Source organism: Anas platyrhynchos, chromosome 1 (genome assembly GCF_047663525.1).
Source record: "Anas platyrhynchos isolate ZD024472 breed Pekin duck chromosome 1, IASCAAS_PekinDuck_T2T, whole genome shotgun sequence".
In the NCBI taxonomy this organism is placed as follows: Eukaryota; Metazoa; Chordata; class Aves; order Anseriformes; family Anatidae; genus Anas; species Anas platyrhynchos.
In genome coordinates, this window is record NC_092587.1 from 115,794,033 (window position 1) to 115,815,235 (window position 21,203).

At 37.8% G+C, this 21,203-nt stretch overlaps 1 protein-coding gene across 1 annotated transcript in view; it reads left to right on the plus strand.

Moving 5' to 3' along the window:
- PHEX (phosphate regulating endopeptidase X-linked) overlaps window positions 1–21,203 on the plus strand; it is a 102,661-nt gene that overhangs the window by 33,278 nt on the left and 48,180 nt on the right. Inside the window, exons 10-12 of the mRNA XM_038169196.2 lie at window positions 4,550–4,643; window positions 9,007–9,135; window positions 12,187–12,288. Of these exons, the coding sequence (XP_038025124.2) occupies window positions 4,550–4,643; window positions 9,007–9,135; window positions 12,187–12,288 (325 nt within the window). The remainder of the gene's footprint in view (window positions 1–4,549; window positions 4,644–9,006; window positions 9,136–12,186; window positions 12,289–21,203) is intronic.

The following is a 21,203-nucleotide window of genomic DNA, read 5'->3' on the forward strand; positions in this document are numbered from 1 at the left end:
CAAGTTGTATGGACTCAAAATCCTATCATAAACTGCTCCCTTGGAGAACTTGCTCAACAGACTTGAATTGCGAAATCATTCACATGGCAATGTTACTAGAAAATAGCATATTGGCAGAGTGTAGTGTGAATTTAATAGAATAAGGCATTTATTTATTTATTTATTTAGTGACAACCCTGCTGAATGTAATCAAGTAACTCTGTGTAGCTTGAAATATGTGCTGTGGTGTGGCTGCTACATAACAGGGAATGTTTGAAATTCCCAAGCCAGGGCACTGCTGTGAGTCCAGCCTAGGGCACGGGTCTCTGCAGCAGGCTTACTTTCCCTCCCTGTTATCTGTGCTGGTGCCTTAGAGGAGAGCAATGAATAGAACATAGTAAAATGTGTCCTCATTACAGGGATGTCTGCAGCTGCTGTAGGAAGCAGCTTTATCATTCTTATTGTTGTCAGAATAAATAGCTTTCTGTTTTCTCATTTTACTACATTTTTTGCAGTGTGGGACAATTAATAGAGAAGTACATGGTAATTCCTGCAGCATAAAGAGGATTTTTCTTTAGACAAGGGTGGGGACACTAGATCTCCTTTCTGGTCTTCAACTGTCCCTGAAAAATTAGTTAGAGAGCTAAGCTACAATAATTTAATGAGAACTTGTGCTTCCAGCTATAGATGGATGTTTTTCAGTTCTTTAATTTGATTCACAACCCAATTATGAATATAATTTCCAAATAGTTTTCAAAATTTGTGAAAGATCTATTTTTCTTAAAATGTTAATTAATTTGCCATTATCTCATATTAAATCTATTCTCTTTAATTGCCACCATGTCTATTGATTAAAATATTACAAACTCACAGAATTTTACATGAGCAACCTACTTTATTCCCAGATAGCGCGGAGCCTTCTTCAGCAGATATTCATAAATGCTGGTATAATTTTAACTGTCCCAGCAAGCAAGCTCTCTACTACTTCCTTTTTTAGTGTGTATCACAGCAATGGTAATATTGGCTAAGAAACAGTCTAGACTTCTTTCTGTAACAGTTGTTTTGAAGTTAAAATACGTGATTATGTATTGCAGTCTTCCCAAAGGTTAAAACAACAAATGCTTAGGTCTCATTGGAAGTGCAGAGAGGATTTCTGTGGTTTATTTTTTTGTTGGATTTTACTCCATGTGAGGAGGTTAATTTCCCTGAACCTCAGTGACATTATTTGTGAAATTTGGATGAAAACCACCCCAAAATATGCACTGCAGGCATTTCATAACCAAAAAGTATCATTATTAACCTGAATGAAGGTGATCAATTGATTTTAAATTCATACAGTTAGCTAAAAAGATAAAACAATCATCTCCCAAATAAGTAAACAGATTCAAGTAAAATGAAATTATCAACCCCCTTCCCCTCCTTCCTTCTCCCCAAACAAACAAACATCATCAACAACAACAGCAAAAGCAGGAAAAAAATAAAAAGGTCTGCCTCCATCCCCCATAAATATACATTCCCCTGGGCTTTGAAGTGAAACCTTCCTATTTTATTGCATTTTATGCGTCAGTGGATGCTACTGTGATTGCAATCAAGAATTGTTATAATCTCATCAGAGAGCTTGGTTTTAGGAGGTGTCAGCCTTTTTTCTTTCTCAAATTAAAACAGAGTTCAATTAATTGTGGTCTATTTCCTGAAACTGACACCTGCCTTCATCATTTATGACTAAAGTTTTTGAATTCACATTGATATTGGTGTCTTTAAATGTCATCTTTTCAAGATTCATCCTTTACAAATTTCAATCTTTCCTTCATTATTGATTTGACAGAAGTTCCCCATCTTGAATGTAAGGACAAACTCATCCAAATGAGAAGTTCACAGAAGGAAAAATTAACTTTTTTTATTTTTATTTTTATTTTTATTTTTATTTTTATTTTTATTTTTATTTTTATTTTTATTTTTATTTTTATTTTTATTTATTTTTATTTTTATTTTTCAGCAATTAAATACTGAATTGTAACATATACTTGGTTTCTGATAGCTGTCTACTTAGCTGAGTCTTTTTTACTGATGAACTTTGATGGAAATTATGTCTTTACACCTTTTAATATGTAGGACTAGTAGAAATACTGGTTTAGATCCACGGAATTACATTTGTAATAAATTGAGGGAATTTGCAGTAGTTACTGGAGGAGCAAGGATGTTGTTCAGTGCTGCTTAAATACAGGAGGCAGGTGATTGTGAAGCTGGCGGGGTTCTGGTCATTTACAAAATAAATGAGAACTGTATTCTTTCAGGGCACTTTAGTTGCCATTAAGTGGGAAAATTCTACATTGTCAAAATGTGTTAATGGGAAAATCTATACTTTCTGTTATTGTTTTGTAGATTGAAATAAGTTTTTAATGACCCTAAACATTCTGTCAAAACTGTTTAATCATCCATTCAGAGCTAGATCTTTTATCTGCTGTAATGTGTACTGTGCTATAAATTTACATTATTCATGCTAAAAAGCTTTTTTTCAGATATATGTTATGAATATTGTGGGGCTTTATATATATTGTATGATACATCTGTATCCTGAAGGAGGGCTTATACCTGGGGTTATGTGGCATGTCTAAAATTACACCCTAAATTGCATGGGATAATTCATACCTGGGTGCCTTAGAAATTAAGTGGAAGGAAGACTTTCCTTTAATGTTTTGTAAAAGCCTCTCTCCACAGTGTGAAAGATGATGTTGGAGTATAAAAGGCAGGATGTATAAAAATTGTAACAATTCTCTAGTCCCCTACTGAATTTGCCACTAGCCACAAAATCTAGCGAGTATAAGACATCTGCCTTTGTGGTGACAGCTAACTTGAGATTAAACCCTTATGTTTTTCTGTGTGAAATATGTTGACTGTGTTTCTAACCCCTAAGGATGTGCAGACTTGAAATAAGAGACTTTTCCCAGACTGTCACAGATGTACAACTACACCCAGGCTCATGCTGGCTTCAGTTCAGAGGGAGCAGCTCAGAGGGACAACTGAAACCGGTGGCACTGCAGAGTCCCTGCCTTCCTCAGCTGCCGACCATTGTGCCTGGCCAGACTGTCCCCACTGCAGGCCTCTGCTAGCCTGCTGAGAGCACACACCCACACATCTGCTCTTGGTGTAGTGTCCCACTTAGATGTGTGTGCATAACCAGAATGACTGGGTTGTAACTTGCTCTGTCACAAATTAACAATATGTCGCTTTAACTTGCCTTAAACATCTCCATCCTCACATCACTATCAGCTCTGCAACGGAGGGACCAAGAGCTTGAGCTTGCAGCAACCACATATCTTGTGCTGGAAGCTCAAGACAGGAACTTGGTTAGAGGCAAAACTCAAGTTATGTGTGGAGACAAAGCTTCCACAAAGCGTGGGATTTGGAAGAGGGGATTGTATGGGTAGCATCTATTGATAAAGCTAACAGAGTGACACTGCAGGAACAGCTAGTGGCTCCATCTCTACAGAAAGTAAAAACTGAAGAAATTGGCTTTTTATAGAAGAGGGAGTTGTTCAGACACCACAGCATCTTCTGCTACAAAGGAACAAATTTCCTCCTTATGGAGAAGTCTATGGTGTGCCCACGATATTATGTATATCCCAGTGTACAACAAACAACTTTTGGGTGTAGCTTTAGGACAATGACTATTCTTGAAAAATATCATCTATAACACAAAGATAATACACTTAGGCCATTAGTGGACTTATTTTGAGACTATTTGAACTTGATTTGACCATTTGCAGTGCACTTTGATCTCATACAACCACTGCTGAGCATGGAGATGGCTCAGCCTAGACTAGATAAATACCCTAGTCAAGTGCCTGATGTTTTACAAAGAGGGTCATAGATGTCAGGTCTGCAAAGTTTGAACAAGTTCTTCCAGGCTCTCTCACTCTTAGTTCTTATGAGAATCTTGTTACTAAGACTTCCTGTTTTGGTATTTCAGTTATCCACCTGCAAAACATGGGTGGTAATACTTTAATAACTGTGAGTAGTAAGAATTTTTCTTATATCATCTTGATAACTTCTAATGAAAGGCACAAATATGAAATAGAGATAATCTTTAGTATAGAGGGATAGATCATTATCTTTTCTGTTCTATGGTTTATCTTCCCTACTAATTTATCTTCCTAACTAATAGGGAGAGATAACACTCCGATTTACAAAAGAAAAATCTGGTATTTTTTTTTAACCTATGTACATAATTTTCATGCAACTATTATTATGACACGGTTCTTGCTATTTTTATGGAAAATGAAAACTGCCCTTTGGAAAAAAACATTGCCTAAACATGGCATACTAGGTGATGGGCTCAATATAACTATCCTCTAGAACATGGTTACCACTACACAATTACATATTAACTGGCTGCTATCCAACAGATTACTATAAGTGTAGTAAGGATTTATCAATTTGGTCATCACTCATTAATTTTCAAGGTGAAATTTCCACCATTCAGTCTGAATATTTGTGGAGATATTTCTGAGTGCTTTGCATTACATCATATGCATTTAAAAATCTGATAAAAACATGTCTGATTTAACAGGACTCTTGCCAACTATCTGGTGTGGAGGATGATTTATTCAAGATTATTTAACCTCAGTAGACGTTTTCAGTATCGTTGGCTGGAATTTTCTCGGGTAAGTTAAAGTTTTTAATAGAATTTACGATGGTACTAATGCTGGCATTAACTGTTTCCATTATAGATGCTATTTTTTGTTGGTTATACCTTTGCATAACATGACATATTTTCCATGCTGGGTAAATGTATTGATAAAACTTCTTGTAGGAGATTCCATCTAAAATAATTAAGCCATGAATATTCTTGTGTATGACAGTAAGGAAAAGTATCTTTTAGAGTATGTTAAGGAGTTTCTAGACCTCCTCTTTAAAAGCTTATTTTCCTTACACAGGAAGCAGAAAGCTGGAAAGTTATTAAATTTTGTGCCATGGTTGTGACCTGCAAAGTGTCAAACTTATTTGGCCAAAATCTAGGTCTTTGAAAAAACATACTTTTTATACATACATGAAAATAGTTCTGCTAAACAAAACTTGAAGATTTAGGTTTTTTGTTTGTTTGTTTGTTTGTTTTATTTTTCTTAGCTTGCTCAAAACATTCTCTTGCTGTAATGTCTGCTTTCTGTGAGCTCTGACGTGTATATACATTAGTCATTTTCACAGAGAAGATGATCAGGTGAGTTCCAACTCAGGGCTGTCAAAGTCTCAAATACATGCATTAATTGCTGTCATAAGCTATGAAAGTGGGGCTAATTATCTATTAATTAATATGAACATACAAGGAAAACATACGTTTGATTAAGTGGATCCTGAATGGAAATCCATCCTGATGATCATCTGTGCAGCGTGAGGGTTTTTTATGCAAACCAAGGATGAAACTGTGATCAAAAGTTGCTGTATCTTCTCCTTTTTGTATCTTTGTTCATGTTAATTTAGAAGATGAATTTTTAGTTTGTTGTTATGAAAATTAGCTGCTTGGTGACATCGTGACAACAGGAGGCTGTCACTTTGATGCCTGTGATCTGGCGCAGGAGGTGTGGGTGCTCTGTCCTCCATGTCAAGGCAGGTGCCTAACCAAAGCATCCAAAATGCCTTACTGAGCATATTCCTGGAATAGCTACGAGTTGATCACACATATAAAAATAAACTCCAATAGCTTGATGAAGCTATGCAGAAAAGGCACTCTCTTATGCTCCAGAATCAGTATTGTTAGAGATGCCATTTTCTTTAAGCAAAAATGTGAGAAACTGCCTGTTAGAACCACAGTGACAAGTTTGTGAGTGTGTCTGCTTTTGTGGGGCATTTCTTGATAGCCAGGTAGAACAGATTGCTGTTCATTCACCAGTCTGCAGCATAACATTGAATTATATTATGGTCAGGAAAATTCCTGGAAGGAAACATTAAGCTTTGGATACTGTGCTTTTGGATATACTAGCTAGCTGCTGTAACTTGTCTGGGTGCTTTATCCAAAAACTTAGGGAGAAGTCTAATTCAAGTTGATTCAAAGGTTGTTAAAATAATGTCTTAAAGGTTTCAAGTAAGTGCTTGTGAAAACTTAAGAACAGCACAGTAAGGGCAGTAAGCCAGCAGCTTGTTCACATTATCTGCCCTGGGGATCTGGAGATGGAGAGTTAGTTAAGTGCAGTAAACAGCAAGAGCTAATAGTTAACAGTTGTGGTGAAGTGCACTGAACAGCTCAGGGAAACAGATTTCACAGGTCAGCAGAAATGACGGGAGAAATGAAGTCCAAGGCAAAACTATTGTTTAGCAGACTGGTCCAGTAAGAGGATGCAGGACTAAAGCCACACAGGTCCTGTGGGATCATAAAGAGTACCCACTAACCTCTTGCCTGATCAGTGAAGAAAATGTTTAATACTTCATACAAAGACATGACCATGAGATGAATCACTGACCCCTAAAGTGAGGATTTTAATTTATTTTTGATTCATTTCTTGTAAGCCTCACCCACTGTAAGTGCAATGTTATTCCACCAGGTTCTCATTTTCTCCTGGTGTTTTTTTACATCTTATTTGTACAAATCTTGACACTGAGACTCTTAAACTGGAAGGCACTTTGCAAAGAAAGGAGAAAAGTGATGAAACTTCAAAAAACTTCAGGTTGAAAAATAGGACAAACCTGCTGACTCTAGAGAAAGTGCTTTGATTACAAAATCAGCGAACATCAGCAGTTCCTCTGCTCTGGCTATTTGAGTTCTAGCAAATATGCAGTGGCTCCTGGGGAAGAGCTCGATTACTTCTGTTGTGGAGCGCTGAGCTGCCTGGGAGGGCTTGAAACCTGCTATTTAAAGTCATTGTTACTACCTGGAGTACTGCATTTTAGAGTGAGACATTAATATTAGGAGAACAATTTTGAGGGGCTCTAGTTGGCTGTTGTAGCATAAATATCAATAAAACAGCAGTGAGATATAATCTATTCCTCTCAGCTCTGGTTTTATTGGTCTTGGAGCCTGTGCTGCCTTTCTCTCCTCTTTACAGTCAAGCCTCTCTCAAAATAATAATGATTATTATGTTGTAATAATGTGTCACACACTAAAAGCCAGCTCTGTCTCCTGGCTCTTTCTGTGGTCGATGTGTAGTCAGAGCTTTTGGAAGGAATTTCAAGCTCTGATGACTAATACTGTGATTCCCTTTTTCCTCTGCATCATGAAAAAGCTCTATTATGGTTTTGCATGGAGAGGTTTTTTTTTTTTTTCCCCTTTTATTTATTTATTTATTTATTTATTAAAATGCTTTATCATGTCTGAGGGTTGAAGGTTTGGAAAAGGAGTTTATTTTCAAATTTAGCTCCGTATAGGAAACTGTTACCTTATTATGTATCTGTTTGCCTAATGTGGCTTTCATACAGATGCAGTGTTCTTTCTGTCATTGAAAATCTATTAGTGCACATACAGTATTAATAAAAAGCATTTGAAAATGCAACTCGCTGGTGTATTAAAGTATGAGTCATTGATTAAGCTTAATTACAGACGATATGATGGAGAAAATCAATCTTTCAACTTCCAGAATAGCTGCCTGTCAATAGCTGAGGTTTAAGCCAATCTGGAACTTTCCAATGAAATCTTTTCCTGTTGAGAAAACAACAAATCCAACCTCTTTAGTTTTTCTATGAATTTGATCTTCGGCTCAAAGGAAGAGAGAATAGGGGAGAAGGAGATGCTGAGTATACGCAAGGTCAGCGCTTAGAGGCTTGTATAGTCTTTGAGAGGACAAAATCCTATCCTGCCTGACCTGGCCTGGTGTTGGCTGTATTCCACTATTACACAAATGACAGGTGTTAACTACTGGATTGGGATTTTGCTTATTCTCTGTAGAGCAAAGCTAATGAGTTCCTGAAGCAGAAAGAGAACTCTTTGAATCTAATAAAATAAAATAAAATAATAAAATAATCAACACTTCATTTGCTGTTTGCTTACATGGACACATCTTGTATTTTGTGTTGAATGTGTATTTTTTTTTTAATAAACTCCTACCTTGACAAGAAAAAGTAATGTTATCTGCTAAGTGTCCACAGTAACAACATTCAGCAATGCAAACCAAAGTTATAACATGCTTATGCTTCACATTGCCTTGATTATTTGTTCATTGACTGTTTTTGACTATTTCTCTTTCGAAGCTCATATACAGTGGTGCAGAAACTTCACCAGAGCCTTGAACTCTCTATTTAACCACCATTCCTTTAGTAAAATACACACTCTAGCAACACCTTTCTGCCATAACATGTAAGGGGATTTTGGGGGGACAAACATGTACTCAGTGTTCTTGATGATTCAAACAGGTTTTCTCCTGAAAATACTCTGGGAAAGCAATGTTTCATTTCACACTGTGATATGTAGGAGTAAGGCTGTGGCAGGAGTAAGCAAACATATAAATGGCAAAAAGGTGTGGATAGTGTTAGACATTATTAGTTAGCACAGTTAAGTGGAGAGCCCTCCACTACCCTGAGGTAGGAGGTGTTTCAGAAAGACTGACCTAATTTCCATGAGGATGATCTCCTTAGGCTTCCCAGCTAACTGGTGAAGACAGAAAAACTTTTTCAGGAGTTATCTCAGAGCAGATATTTTCTAGAGGGAGGTGTCTCTACTGAACACAAGAAAACTACCAAGATTAATCTAAAATGAGCACTTGGGAGAACCTTTTCATAACTAATCCTCTCAGTTTAGTCTAAGTCATTACCATTGTATTAAGTTTAAAACTTCACAGATACTTTGTGGGGTTGAAAAGATTTTTCACAGCACTAGACAAAAATGGAAATAACTGTAAAATATTACTGCTTCTTCCTTCCTTCCTTCCTTCCTTCCTTCCTTCCTTCCTTCCTTCCTTCCTTCCTTCCTTCCTTCCTTCCTTCCTTCCTTCCTTCCTTTTTTTAGCTATTTAACAAATATACTTTAAGATATACTGTATCTCGATGTAGACTTGTTCTATAAACAATATAATTTTATGACTTCCTGCATGCACTTGCCAACAGGTGATCTACGGAACAACATCTTTGCTGCCTCAGTGGGATAAATGTGTGGACTTTGTTGAAAGTGCACTCCCTTATGTTGTTGGCAAGATGTTTGTGAATGCCCATTTTCAAGAAGACAAGAAAGAGATGGTGAGTCTTCTTAATAGCATATTCAAATGATTAATTTCCCTGCACAATCTTTTATGATTTATTTTCAATTCTTTCTTTTTTTTTTTTTTTTTTCATAGAGTTTTCCAGTATCTGCTTTTCCAGCCATTGATTTTGTAACAGTAGTTAGTTTAAAATTAACTAATTTAATTATTAGACTTAGCTCCTAGTACAAGAGGGGTACAACCATTGAAGAAACACATAAAACAGCATCCTGTGTGGGAACAATAGCTCTGCAATGGCCTTCCACAGCTCTGGATCAGCTTGGTTTGTCTGCTTGACCTTGTTTAGTTCTACTTCTTTCTCAGGGAAGGACTCCATTTTAGACAGACCAATATTCTGACTGGGCTTCTACAAATATTTTACGTGTGTTTCCCTCTCATGTTCTGCATTTCTTCTGTTGCTTGTTTTCATCTGGAGTTTTCTCTCTGAGATCCAGCTTTTCAGTTCCCTTATTCTTTATTGAGTTTGTAATGTGCTGTTTGGCAATTTAGTGGCAAACATATTTCTGGGATATAAGGTATTATGTCTTCTGTGTGAAGGACTGTAAGAATATACACTTTATTGGGGGATGAGCTGTTGGAGAATGGTTATCTACTGAAATGTGACCTTATTACAACCTTTCTTAGTATGCAAATTCCTTTCAGACCAAGTCTTTGAAAAACTATCGTCTAAATTCACAGTAAAAGCATAGCAAGACATTCATATATAGTTTATAGTATAAATCACAAGATTCAGACTTATAGGAGATAAAATTGGATGCAGGTGAAATTTGTTGCAATCCATTTAGAAGCGTGCTTTTCTAGTTGATCATTTTTGTTAAAATTTTAATTTCACTGGTTCTCAGTTCTGTTTTTCTTTCTTAGGTATTTAGAAAGCCTTTGAGAGAAGCACTTTTATTTTTAAAAGTTTCTTTCTTTCTTTCCTTTTCCTTTTCCTTTTCCTTTTCCTTTTCCTTTTCCTTTTCCTTTTCCTTTTCCTTTTCCTTTTCCTTTTCCTTTTCCTTTTCCTTTTCATTTTCCTTTTCCTTTTCCTTTTCCTTTTCCTTTTCCTTTTCCTTTTCCTTTTTTTCCTGAATCATAGAATATGTTTATGAGAAAGTAATTCTGAGTAATATATAATATGGATTTTTTCTTCCATGTTTTGTGACTGTTATTTCATACCCTAGATCCTTCTTTCTTCCTTTTATCAAGAAAGACATTATTTGTGTCTAAATATAGCTCTGTTTCTAACCCAGAGTGCCTGCAGTGTTTCTCACAGCTATGCCTGAGCAGTTTCAGTAATAACTTTGATAGCAGGAATAGGTTTCTCCTCCTGCCCCCTGCAGATACAGCTGGTGCATAAAGCCTAACTATACACCAGGGCCCAGCTGTAGAGCTTGAGTTTGAACTTGTAACCTCCAAATACAGGGAGTTCACCTCATTAGTGCACTAAGTTAATTGAGTTGGTGCTCTGTCATCAATACCTTTAAGTTACTCTATTCCCTGGGATGCAGTTTTCTGTGAATGTTGACTGTTTAGTCATATTTAATGCTAGAGCTGTTCTGTTTATCCCATACTGTCTCTAAAAATTATTATTTTTTATTTTTTATTTTTTATTTTTTTTTGAGATAGAATGAATAATCAAAGGAGCATTGCTGCATTTTATCTGGCTCCACCACAAATAAAGATCTGTTCCAGATTAAAATATGCATCTGATACATAAATTACAATTCAGCTGAAGGTAGCATTACTTTCTGGAATTTAGTCCCCATCTTTAATGACTTTTCAAAACTACCAGATATAAAATGATTAATAATAAATAACATTTATTTATTAACTACTGGAATAAATTTATATAAAACTCTGGTACTTGACATTTTCATTATTTTTAAATGTAACATAACTGATAACAAAAAGATCCAATAAGTCTTCATACAATGATTATCTGTCCTGTCTTGTACTGCCTCATCTCTGGTTTGGTCTGTGTTAAAGTCCTCTGGCAACTGCTGGATCTTCCAAATTGCCTCATGCTCACAGTATTCTCGGTGGTCATCTGTCACAAGGTTCATCTATTGATACAAATAGAAGCAGCTCATTGCCTTTACCTTTCTGGTCTGCACTGCCAGACAAATGCACAGGTGTGAGTACATTTCTGCTCTTTAGACTGATGTAATGCATCTCTTAGCTGTGAGACTCATTGTTTTCTTTATTTCAGGGTTTTCTTAATGTTTATACTCATTGAACACTCCAATTATTATTATTTCACTTGCTCGTGATATGCTTGTGGCTTCGTATATGTGCCAAACCACCATTTGCACAGAAGCAGCCAAGCTAAAATGGTTGTGGATTTTCATAGCTTTGCACAGATGCAGTCTGTCACTGGAAGTTCAGGACCAGAGAAGCAGTAAGGGCTGCTCAGTCTTGTGAGCCATGGCCTCTATCCCTGCAGTACGCAAAGGGTAAGAGCACTTCAAAAGCACAGCTTGCTGGCTGAATATATGGATGCTGCTTTGTATTTGGATCATGGTACTGTCAGTCCAAATGCAGTTCTTTGGCAATATTAATAAGGAGCATCTCGGTGACATAAACCAAGCAAGGCTACAGATGCTCTCTCTGCAGAAAAGGCTTTATCTGTGCAAATGCTTTGCATCTGGTTCTTTCTTCTGTATGGATTAGTGATCTAGGATCAAGGAGACAAAAATCTCCACAAATCACTGCAATTCTCTCAGGGTTTTTTTTTTTTGTTTGTTTGTTTGTTTTGTTTGTTTGTTTGTTTTGTTTGTTTGTTTTTACAGTTTTAAGGCAGGCATTCTCACAGTTGTGACATGAAATGATCAGCAACAAAAAAGTTGTGTGTTACAACTGAAGGGAAGGAAATGAGAAGGAAAAGAAAAAGAAAAAAAAAAAATCAATCTCCAAGAAGCATGAGCAGTTACTGTTGGATTTGGAATTATTCATGCTCTTTCCAAATCCATCATGCATTGAAACTTCTCTTATAATGATCCTGCTATGCCACAACTTACTGGGGAGGGGTTTGCTAACTGTTTTCCAGATGGAGGAGCTGACTGAAGGAATACGCTGGGCTTTTATCGACATGTTGGAAAAGGAAAATGATTGGATGGACTCTGAAACAAAAAGAAAAGCTTATGAGAAGGTAATAAATGTAAATGGTGGGTGGGTAAAATCCTGTCAGAGTGAAGATTTTCCTTGAGTGAGAACAGAATGTCATGGACCTTACCTGCAGCTGCCTTGTTCTTCCTCCCCTTGCCTCCATCTTTGTCATTCTGTCTTTGGCTGGTGTAGCCCATGAGCTCATTCACTTGTGCAGTGTTTTTCTTGATAAGGTCTTCGGCTTTGACTGGTGTGTCAGGGGTTCACCAACCTACAAACAGAAAACAGTGTCCAAAACATGTGGGATAGCTGAGGGTGTTCGGTCTGGAAGAGTCCACATTTCTCACCTTCTCCAAAGTCATGGTGGAAGCCTTACATTGGAAGCCACCTTCCAGAAATATGATAACCATACCAGCTGAACAGCCATCTAGCCATCTCCTGACAGAGTAATGCTAGTTATGAAGTAATGAAGGTGGGCATTATCTGTCATGATTACTTTCAGGTTGTGTGACCATAAAATGCAGGAGGTAGAGGTGAAGACAGGAGGTACTGAAAGCTCCTTTTTGGACTCTTCATGTACTTATAGCATGTGAAACACAGAAAGAGAGCTTGTCTAAGCCCAGAGCTCTGTCCCAGAGCAGCAGCTGGAAGAGGCATAAACGAGGCAGAGAATGGAAATGTGTAGGACTTCATCCTTATTTGTGAAGGCAATGGGATATCAGTGAATTAGTAAATTTCCTCTCTGAATAAAGTAACATGCAAATGCAGCTTCACTGTCCCTTCTCAGTGTGATGGACTGAAAATAGCATTGTTTTGGTTTAAAAACAAACACGGCATTGAAAGATTTTTTTCCAATTTTGTGGAAAAGGCAATTCAGATATTTTATTGGTGGAAAGTTTTAAATTCTATACACAGCCTATTTACATTTTTTTTTTACAGCAGTGCCCTTCACAGATACACAAATGAAATAGAGCTGCATGAATGGATCAATAAACTATAGAAAGCAAAGGATAGTAAGAGGCAGTTTATTTCTTGTTAATCTGATGATATATAGGCTACAATTATTATTTCTTACAGGATGTGATGCTTGTTTGTTTACTAGAAATACCCATAGAAGCATAATGATCTTTAATTTAGATGTTTGACAAATTTGATGTAGACTATGAGAAGGAAGACTTTCTATTTATTTCCTTAATAGAGATGTTTCTGTATACTTTTACAGTTATATACAAGTCATATGTTGATTTTCCAGCAAATAATTGGCTTAAAATTGTTGTTAAAAATTTTGCTATCTTTCTTCCAGCAGAGAAACAGTACATGCTTTGCCACAAACTAATAAAGTCCCTAAAAAGATCTCTCTTTCCCAATTTAGGGAGGGTTGTGTTCAGAAGTTAGGTTAGATCTTCTGTGGGTGGAGATGCCCATGTCCCCTCCATTGACATATTTAGGAAGCTTACAGTACTTGCTCCCTGTTTAGGCATCTCAGTTAAGTTTCTGAAGCTAATGAGGTGAGTCTGGGCTGAGCAGTGCATGACAAACTAAATGTAAGCTGTACAACAAAAATACTACTATATGCCATAGTACTATGCATAGCAAATGGTTTAAACCCATTATCACTGACTTGAGCAACAATTTTATAGTTTACTGAGGTAGGAATGAGGTCAGGCTTATAAGTGCTACATAATGATTTAGAAATTGCAGTAACCTGGAAAGGCATTTTGGTAGATTTCCAAATATGAACTTTATGCATGTTTATTAAATACTCTTTTATTGCTGATGATTGGTATTGGATTTGTACTGGAACATTTGGATGGACATTTTTTTAATTTAAGAAATGTATTAATTACATATGTAGACAGATAATTCACTGTGGAAATCTAAGATATATCATGCAACAAAACTTTCAAAATCTGTTACTTTTTAAAATCTCATTAGCCCAGCACATTATGTAGTCATTTTTTTAATACTTATCCCTTAACAAAACAGGAAAAACAAGTCAACAGGAATGTTGGATTAGGGGTTGCTGAGTTGTTAAAAAAAAAACATCAGTATTGCTTTATTATATAGAACTATAAAAGAGACATTTCTTTGTCAGTTTGACAGTTTTCATCCACATCTTGAAGACAATGCAAATGCCATGGATTTCAAAAATTAGTAAGAAGCTTTGTTCTTGAATTGAAGAAGAGCAAACTGCATGATCCTGGGGAGCTTCTTAGGTTTACTCTTTGTTTTGGAGCAAAGCAGAAGCCAGTATTATAACAGAGCACAGTGGGGTGCTGGAGGCACTTTCTTTCAGACAAAAGGCACTTTCTTTCAGATAGGACCCTCTGCTTTGATCTGCTTTAACATGGCAAAACATTAGCATTTTGGCCAATTATTGCTGGACCGAGCCCAGTAACACATAAAACATCTGTTCTAGTTTTCTGTGGTTAATAAAGCCTCCATGGAATTTTTTTATTAGAGTAGGATATTCTACTTTGAAATGAATTTCAAGTCCTGTGCAAGCATCTTCTCCTTGTTTCTGTTTCCAGAACAGAAGATGGCACCTGATCATTACTGTTATTATCTGTTAAGTAAAGAAAGGGAGTTATTAGTGAGATAAAGAATGTCGTGGCCTTTTATCATGTTTTCATCAGTAGCTGTCAAAGGAGGTTGGGCCTCATTCCCAGTTTATGGATGAGATACCAAAGCACAGGAGTAGCTTGGCCCAGTGACAGAGGTGAGGACAAAAATACTATCCTATTTTTCTCACTCTCAGACTTCTGTAGCCACCTGGGCACGTGGTCCCTTGTAGTGAGGCAGAGTAGAGCTGATGCCTGAAGTTCTACAGCAGAACTGTAGGTTATATGGAAAGTCCATATACTTAGCATTTCCTCCATATTTTTAATCCCATTTTATTCTTAAATGCTTTGAAAAGAAAAGAACTGAAGAAGCCTAGTGTTTTTTGTTTGTTTGTTTTGTTTATTTGTTTGTTTGTTTTTGTTTGCTTGTTTGGTGGGCCTACTTCACGTGAGCAGTTTATTTTGTAGTTAGCCCTTTATTTAACTTCAGAAATAATAGGGTCATTAGCAAACTTTTTGGCAATTTCCTGAAAGAGAAACAAGATCAAATGCAAGATCTGGATGTCTGCACAGTGAACCTTCCTGAATGAACACTCAGATGTCTCTTGTTCCTTATGGTGATTGTATCTTCAGATGAAAACACTCTAATGCAAATGACTTGGCAGGCTTTAAAGAGAATTAACCACAAATTCTCTCACAATAGTCACAGTCTTACATGGTGTCTGCTACCTGTTGTCTGACTGATCCCCACCTTGCTTGTGTACTTGCCTCAAGTACACCTTGAGGTCACCTGTACACCTTGCTGTCACCCTGATGCTTTGCAATCAAAGGGACCATCAACCTCTGAAGGACTTAAGGCCTTCTGCAGGAATTGATGCTTAGATTTTGCTTTAGGCAGCCTGTCAGCTCCATCTAATCACTGTAATGTTTCTTACCTATAACTCTGTGTGTCTGTTCTGTTGTTTTAAGTTGTTCAGAAAGGACACCTAGCACTACTTGCTCACTCTAATTTGATGAATATAACATGTATTAAAAGGATAAAACCAACACATCCATGTGACATAAAGATCATTTTTCTTGTAATGCTTGATTTCTAAGAATCATCTTTTCAGTCCCTGCAAACTCTGGAGTTAATGTTTGGCTTTCTGTCTGTATTAGAACAATATGAGAAAGTAGCTAGTAATTTCCCTCTCTCCTATCCCCCTCCATTCCTGTCTTTAGATGATTGAAACATGGATTTAAAACAGACCATCTGAAAAACAGTCTTACAAAGTCAGATTTTGACAGGCTTAGGTGCTGTGGTCTGTCTTCATGTGCAGTTCTCACCTAATTCTCTGGATGGAGCTCATGCTGCTTCTAAAGGAGCTCCACATCACAGAGGACCATTTGGCACTCTGCTATGATGCTCTGCTTTCTGCCCTGTCCTGCCTCCTTCACCCTGTGCAGGCATTACTTTATTGATCTGTAGTTGACTATCATCAGAAATTTGCTTAAATTATGCCTGTTAACTTCCCGAATTTTCAATGGAGATCTCTGATTTAAGTAAGAAAGAAAGAAAGAAAGAAGGTGAGAAGGAGAGAAGGAGAGCAAGAGAGAAGGAGAGGGAGAGAAAGAAAGAAAGAGAGAGAGAGAGAAAGGGGAGAGACAGAAAAAATGAAAAAGGAAAGGAAACAGGGAAAAAGAAAAAGGAAAAGAAAAAGAAGAAAACGTTCCTATTCTTGTCCCTTTTATCTCTCCCTATTGTATAAGCCTTAAATTTTGCCCACATTTGAAAAGCAGATAAAATATTCAAATGAGTGCAGGGTATGTCTTGCTACAGTCTTCAGGTACATGGTCTGCAAGTTGCAGCAGCTCTGCAGAAAGATGCCTCAACAGCTGCCCCGCCACCTTGCAGCCTCTAAGAAAGATGGCAAAAGAGGATGGGAGGGGGAGAGGGGAGTCTTTTGTCTCCCTGACGAAGAAGGTGCAGATTGCAGTCCACTTTGTCAGACAAATGGTATTGACAACTGTGTTTAGTAATGGTGGTCCACAGGGACAAGGGGAACCCGCTACTGAAATTCCATTGACATGGCTCGTGTGATCAGTGCTCTCATCTTTAAAATGGTCATTTATCTCTGCTGCTCTTCAGAGGATAATTCATTGGAAGTTCGTCACTGAGATGTAAAATTATTTCCTATCTTGTGCAGGAGCCATTATTTTATTAATCACTTTTTTCCTTCCTGAAATGCCCTTTGTGCTTGAGTTTAACTGCAGGCTTGAAAAAAGAGACTTTTACACAAAAACTTGTTTTCTGAAAGTTTGCAAATCTCTTGTAAAGTAGGCTGTATTGTAGGAAGTTACCTTTTTTTTGCTTTGCAATACTATTTTTAAAGCATAAATGACAAGCCAAAAAAAAAAAAAAAAAAAGAGCTTGTTTTTCTGTAATAAGATTTTTCTGTAACATTATTAACCTCTTTAGGTCATGGAGCACAAATCCCAAGGTCACTGTGCAATCATTTTTTGCCTGCTGAACTTGCCTGCTGCTTGGCTTTATTTCTCTCTAAGGAAGTCATATATGCAACATTTGTTCTCTTTGCATCTCTCTCTGTCTGAAGATCGAGGCAAGAGAAACACAGGAAAATATAAGGACAGTGCTTAGCCATACATGTCTCTCTCAGGCAGTGTTAGGCACCTTAGCTTAGCCTACAGGGCTTGTTCTGCTTCAGAGAGTTCCCTAGATAATGCAATGCAATTAAAACCAATAGCCCCAAGGAATTCAAGAGTCATCTGCACAAGCCCTGATTCAACAAAGTATAGCTACTTTAGATGAGGTACGTATCCATTGGTTATCCCACCGAAGCCATTTGCTTCTCAGCTGGAACTTGCTGGTTGTATCCTGGCCTCTGATCAATTAGCTGAGCCCCTGCCATCTTTCCCTGTTCTCTGTGGTCATTTTCTCTTCACATTTGGATAATTTCACTAAGAACATGATGGCCATACTGCTCAGACCAGAGGTCCAATTTCTAGTTCAGACAGTGGCCAAAGAGTAGCAGATGTTTAGAGATGAATGTAAGGACAGGGCAAGCATAAAGGGATACTTTCCTGCCATCCTCTCCCAGCCTCTGACAATCTGCAGTTCAGTTGCTTCCCGAGCCAGAATTGGTGTCTTTGTATTTATTCATTTTTTTCTCTTGTGAGTTTGTCTTTTTGAACCCCTGATAATTTTTCTCATACACAGCTTTCTATGGCAATGATTTCCACTGCCTCACTGTGCTCTGTGTGGGGAAGCACCTCCTTTATTTTATTTTTATTTTTTTTTGTCTGGAAAATGTCTTCTGCTCCTCCTACATTCTTGTAGTGGGGAAACCAGAGAATCATCTCATCATTGCCTGATTTTTTTTTAATTTTTATTTTTTTCCCTCATGCCCTTGTGTCTTTGCATATAACCCTAGCACATGAAGGTACATAAACACAGGAAGTTCTGGCTGAATATGAGAAATTATTTCTTTACTGTGAGGGTGACAGAGCACTGGTACAGGTTACCCAGAGAGGTTGTGGAATCTTCTTCTCTGGAGATGTTTAAAACCCACCTGGATGCCATCCTGCGTAATGTGCTCTAGGTGATCCTGCTTGGCAGTGGTTGGACTAGATGATCATCAGAGGTCCCTTCCAGCCTCGGCCATTCTGCAATTCTGTGAACTACATGCAGGGAGTATGGGAGTATTCAAACAGACTGCTCAAGACACTCACTAGATAAAGTTCTGAAAAGTACTTTTTCATTAACATCTTAGGCATATCCAGGCAAAGAGGCCAGACTCCACAGCTCCAGGAGCTGAAATTAATCTTGCCTAATGCCATGTTAATTTTGCACAAAGATGACAAAGCATCCAATCTTCAGAATGGTCAGTAGGTGCTGTGCAGAAAGAAATATGTGTTTTTGTACCTTGTGGGGTCTGTGAATCCAACTTATATAAAATAATGCAAGAATATCACAAAGCAACCAGCCCTGTGTTTCAGTGCCTCCCACATCTTAAGTGAGCTTTTTCTGGAAGGAAGACCAGCACACAACTGACATAATGACAATTGTAAGGAGGGGGAAGTTCCAAACCAGAAGATCCCAAGACACCTTTCACTGGTTCTTTTAAGATGACTTTATATTTTTGTTTCAAGGATTTCAGAGAACTTCACAAAGAGTAAGACTGCTTCAGAACACTCACAAGCTGCCAGACTTGCTTCTGAAGAACTAGCAAAAGGGAGAACTTTCCAAAGGCTCTAATTGCATTTAGACACTTTATTTCTGTTCAAAAGCCAAGGGGGGCAGGTTCTTACTTTCAACTTTGCTGTTTTTACTAGATTTTTTTTTCAGAGTTTTTGCAATAACTTTGTCATTTTTACATGGGAAAGCATACTTCTACTTAATGCCAGTTCATCCCTAACCATACTGTTCCTTTGAGGAAATCAGCTTCCTGCAATGAGGATAGTCTCTGTCCGGGGTAGTCCTTTAATGTGAAAAGTTGGGGTTCTGCCTGTACTGTAGCAGTTTCATTGCAGGGAGTAGTGAGCAAGACTCCTGATTCAGCTGAAACATGGTTTGGAGTTCAGAATAGGCAGAGCCACATTCTGCAGCTTTCTTGGGCATTAAATATATCACCAGGAGCTTACCTGCATGGTGTAACTCATCTTTATCCTACCTTAAGCATGGGCATGTGAAGAGAAAGGGAGAATTTGATAGGGAGCAGGAAGTGAAATAAATCCTGTGTAGCTCAGAAATGATGCGGGGGCTTTGGAAAGCTTGCTGTACTTACCAAGTGTGGAATATGGACAGTAGAATATCTCAGCATCCCTGAGATAGCTGTTTGGAAAATGCTAATATTCAGCATAGTGTTTTTCACCTGGAAGATAAAGAGAATGAATGACACTTTCATTTCGGTGTAAGAATGTTCCACGCTTTTCCCTGAACAAAAAATAAACCTTCACTTTCCATCAGATCATCAAACAACACATTCTATTTTAGAAGTCAAATGTTTATTTCTCATTACAAACTTTGATTTTCACACGCAAAGAATAATCTCTCTCACATCCAAAATTTAATTTAACCTTTTCAGGAGGACTGGGCTTTTCTATTCAGTAACCACAGGAGATGTTATTCTCTCTTGGCCAGAGTTGAAACTAATAGCCATGGCATGTTTGCTTATCTCTTACCTCTGGGGTTAGATCGCTGCTGTCAGCTTCTCCCTTGTTATGTGGCTGCTGCTACTGCTCACTCAGTTGTGCAGGGATGTCAGTTCCATTAATAAACTGAGCACCGTGCAAACAGATAGTGGAAAATAGGTGAAGAGAGAGGAAATTGTATTTAACCCTGATCTCTCAGCTGTCATTTTTCAGACTCCGTCACAACTGCGTAAGACCCAAATGGGTGCACGACATCAAAACATCTGTGACAAATCTCATGCTTGAAACGGAGGGAGGGAGACAGAGGTGGATGGACCCATCTTCTGATGTTCAGGGACTGGGATGAATCTGAAGATTTTGTGGCAGAAATGCAACGTGAAAGCATATGTATGTTCAAAGGCAGCTTAATTCTTCTTAAGATCAGGAAATCTTCCATCACCCCTGGAAGTCTTGGACAACTTTAAATTTCATTGGCTTTGTTGCTTTATTGCCTTCTGTAGAGGAACAGTTACAAAGAAGTTATAGTCCTCCAGCTGACCAGTAATAGATTCTTGAGGCATGGGATATCCTTGTCTTGCTTGGAAGATGAGTCCAAATGCAAGCTTAGGTATCTACCTGGCTTTCCTATCTTTCCTGGCTGCATTGACCTGCATGTCAACACAATCTATATATGCCTGTCTGAGCCCCAGAGAGGAAAGCTGCCTTCTTGTTTAGTCTTAGCAGCACTTTAGCTGGCTCAAGTATTGCACTGATCATGGAAGCGAAGTTGTGAAATGTTAAATGGATCTTCAAAATGCTTCAGGTAGTGGTGTTGCTGGAGATTATTTCTAGAGGAGTTTTATAACAAGGAGGTCATTGGACCCAGGAATTTGCTCCCTCACCGGCTTTTCAGAAGCCAGGATGATTCACTGAAAATAAAAGCTTCCTTAGCTGCCCTCCTTCATGAAGGATACTGTGCGGTGTCTTGTGCTCAGTCTTCTGGAAAAGGGGTGAGCTGCATCAATTTGAAAGTAAACACATAATTGGAATTGATTTAAATATAAAGCAAACAATGTTTGTGTTTAAAACTGAAATGGGGGCTGGGGACCTAGAGTAGTGCAGGAATGAGTCTCTGTCGTGTCTGGTCTCAGATGTGTGGAGACTTGGTCTGATGCTCATTTGTGGCTAGAAACAGAATGAGATTTTTTTGCATATTATTCATTAATAAAAAAGTAGCTCTGCACCCTTTGCTAGGCAAAGATAACCT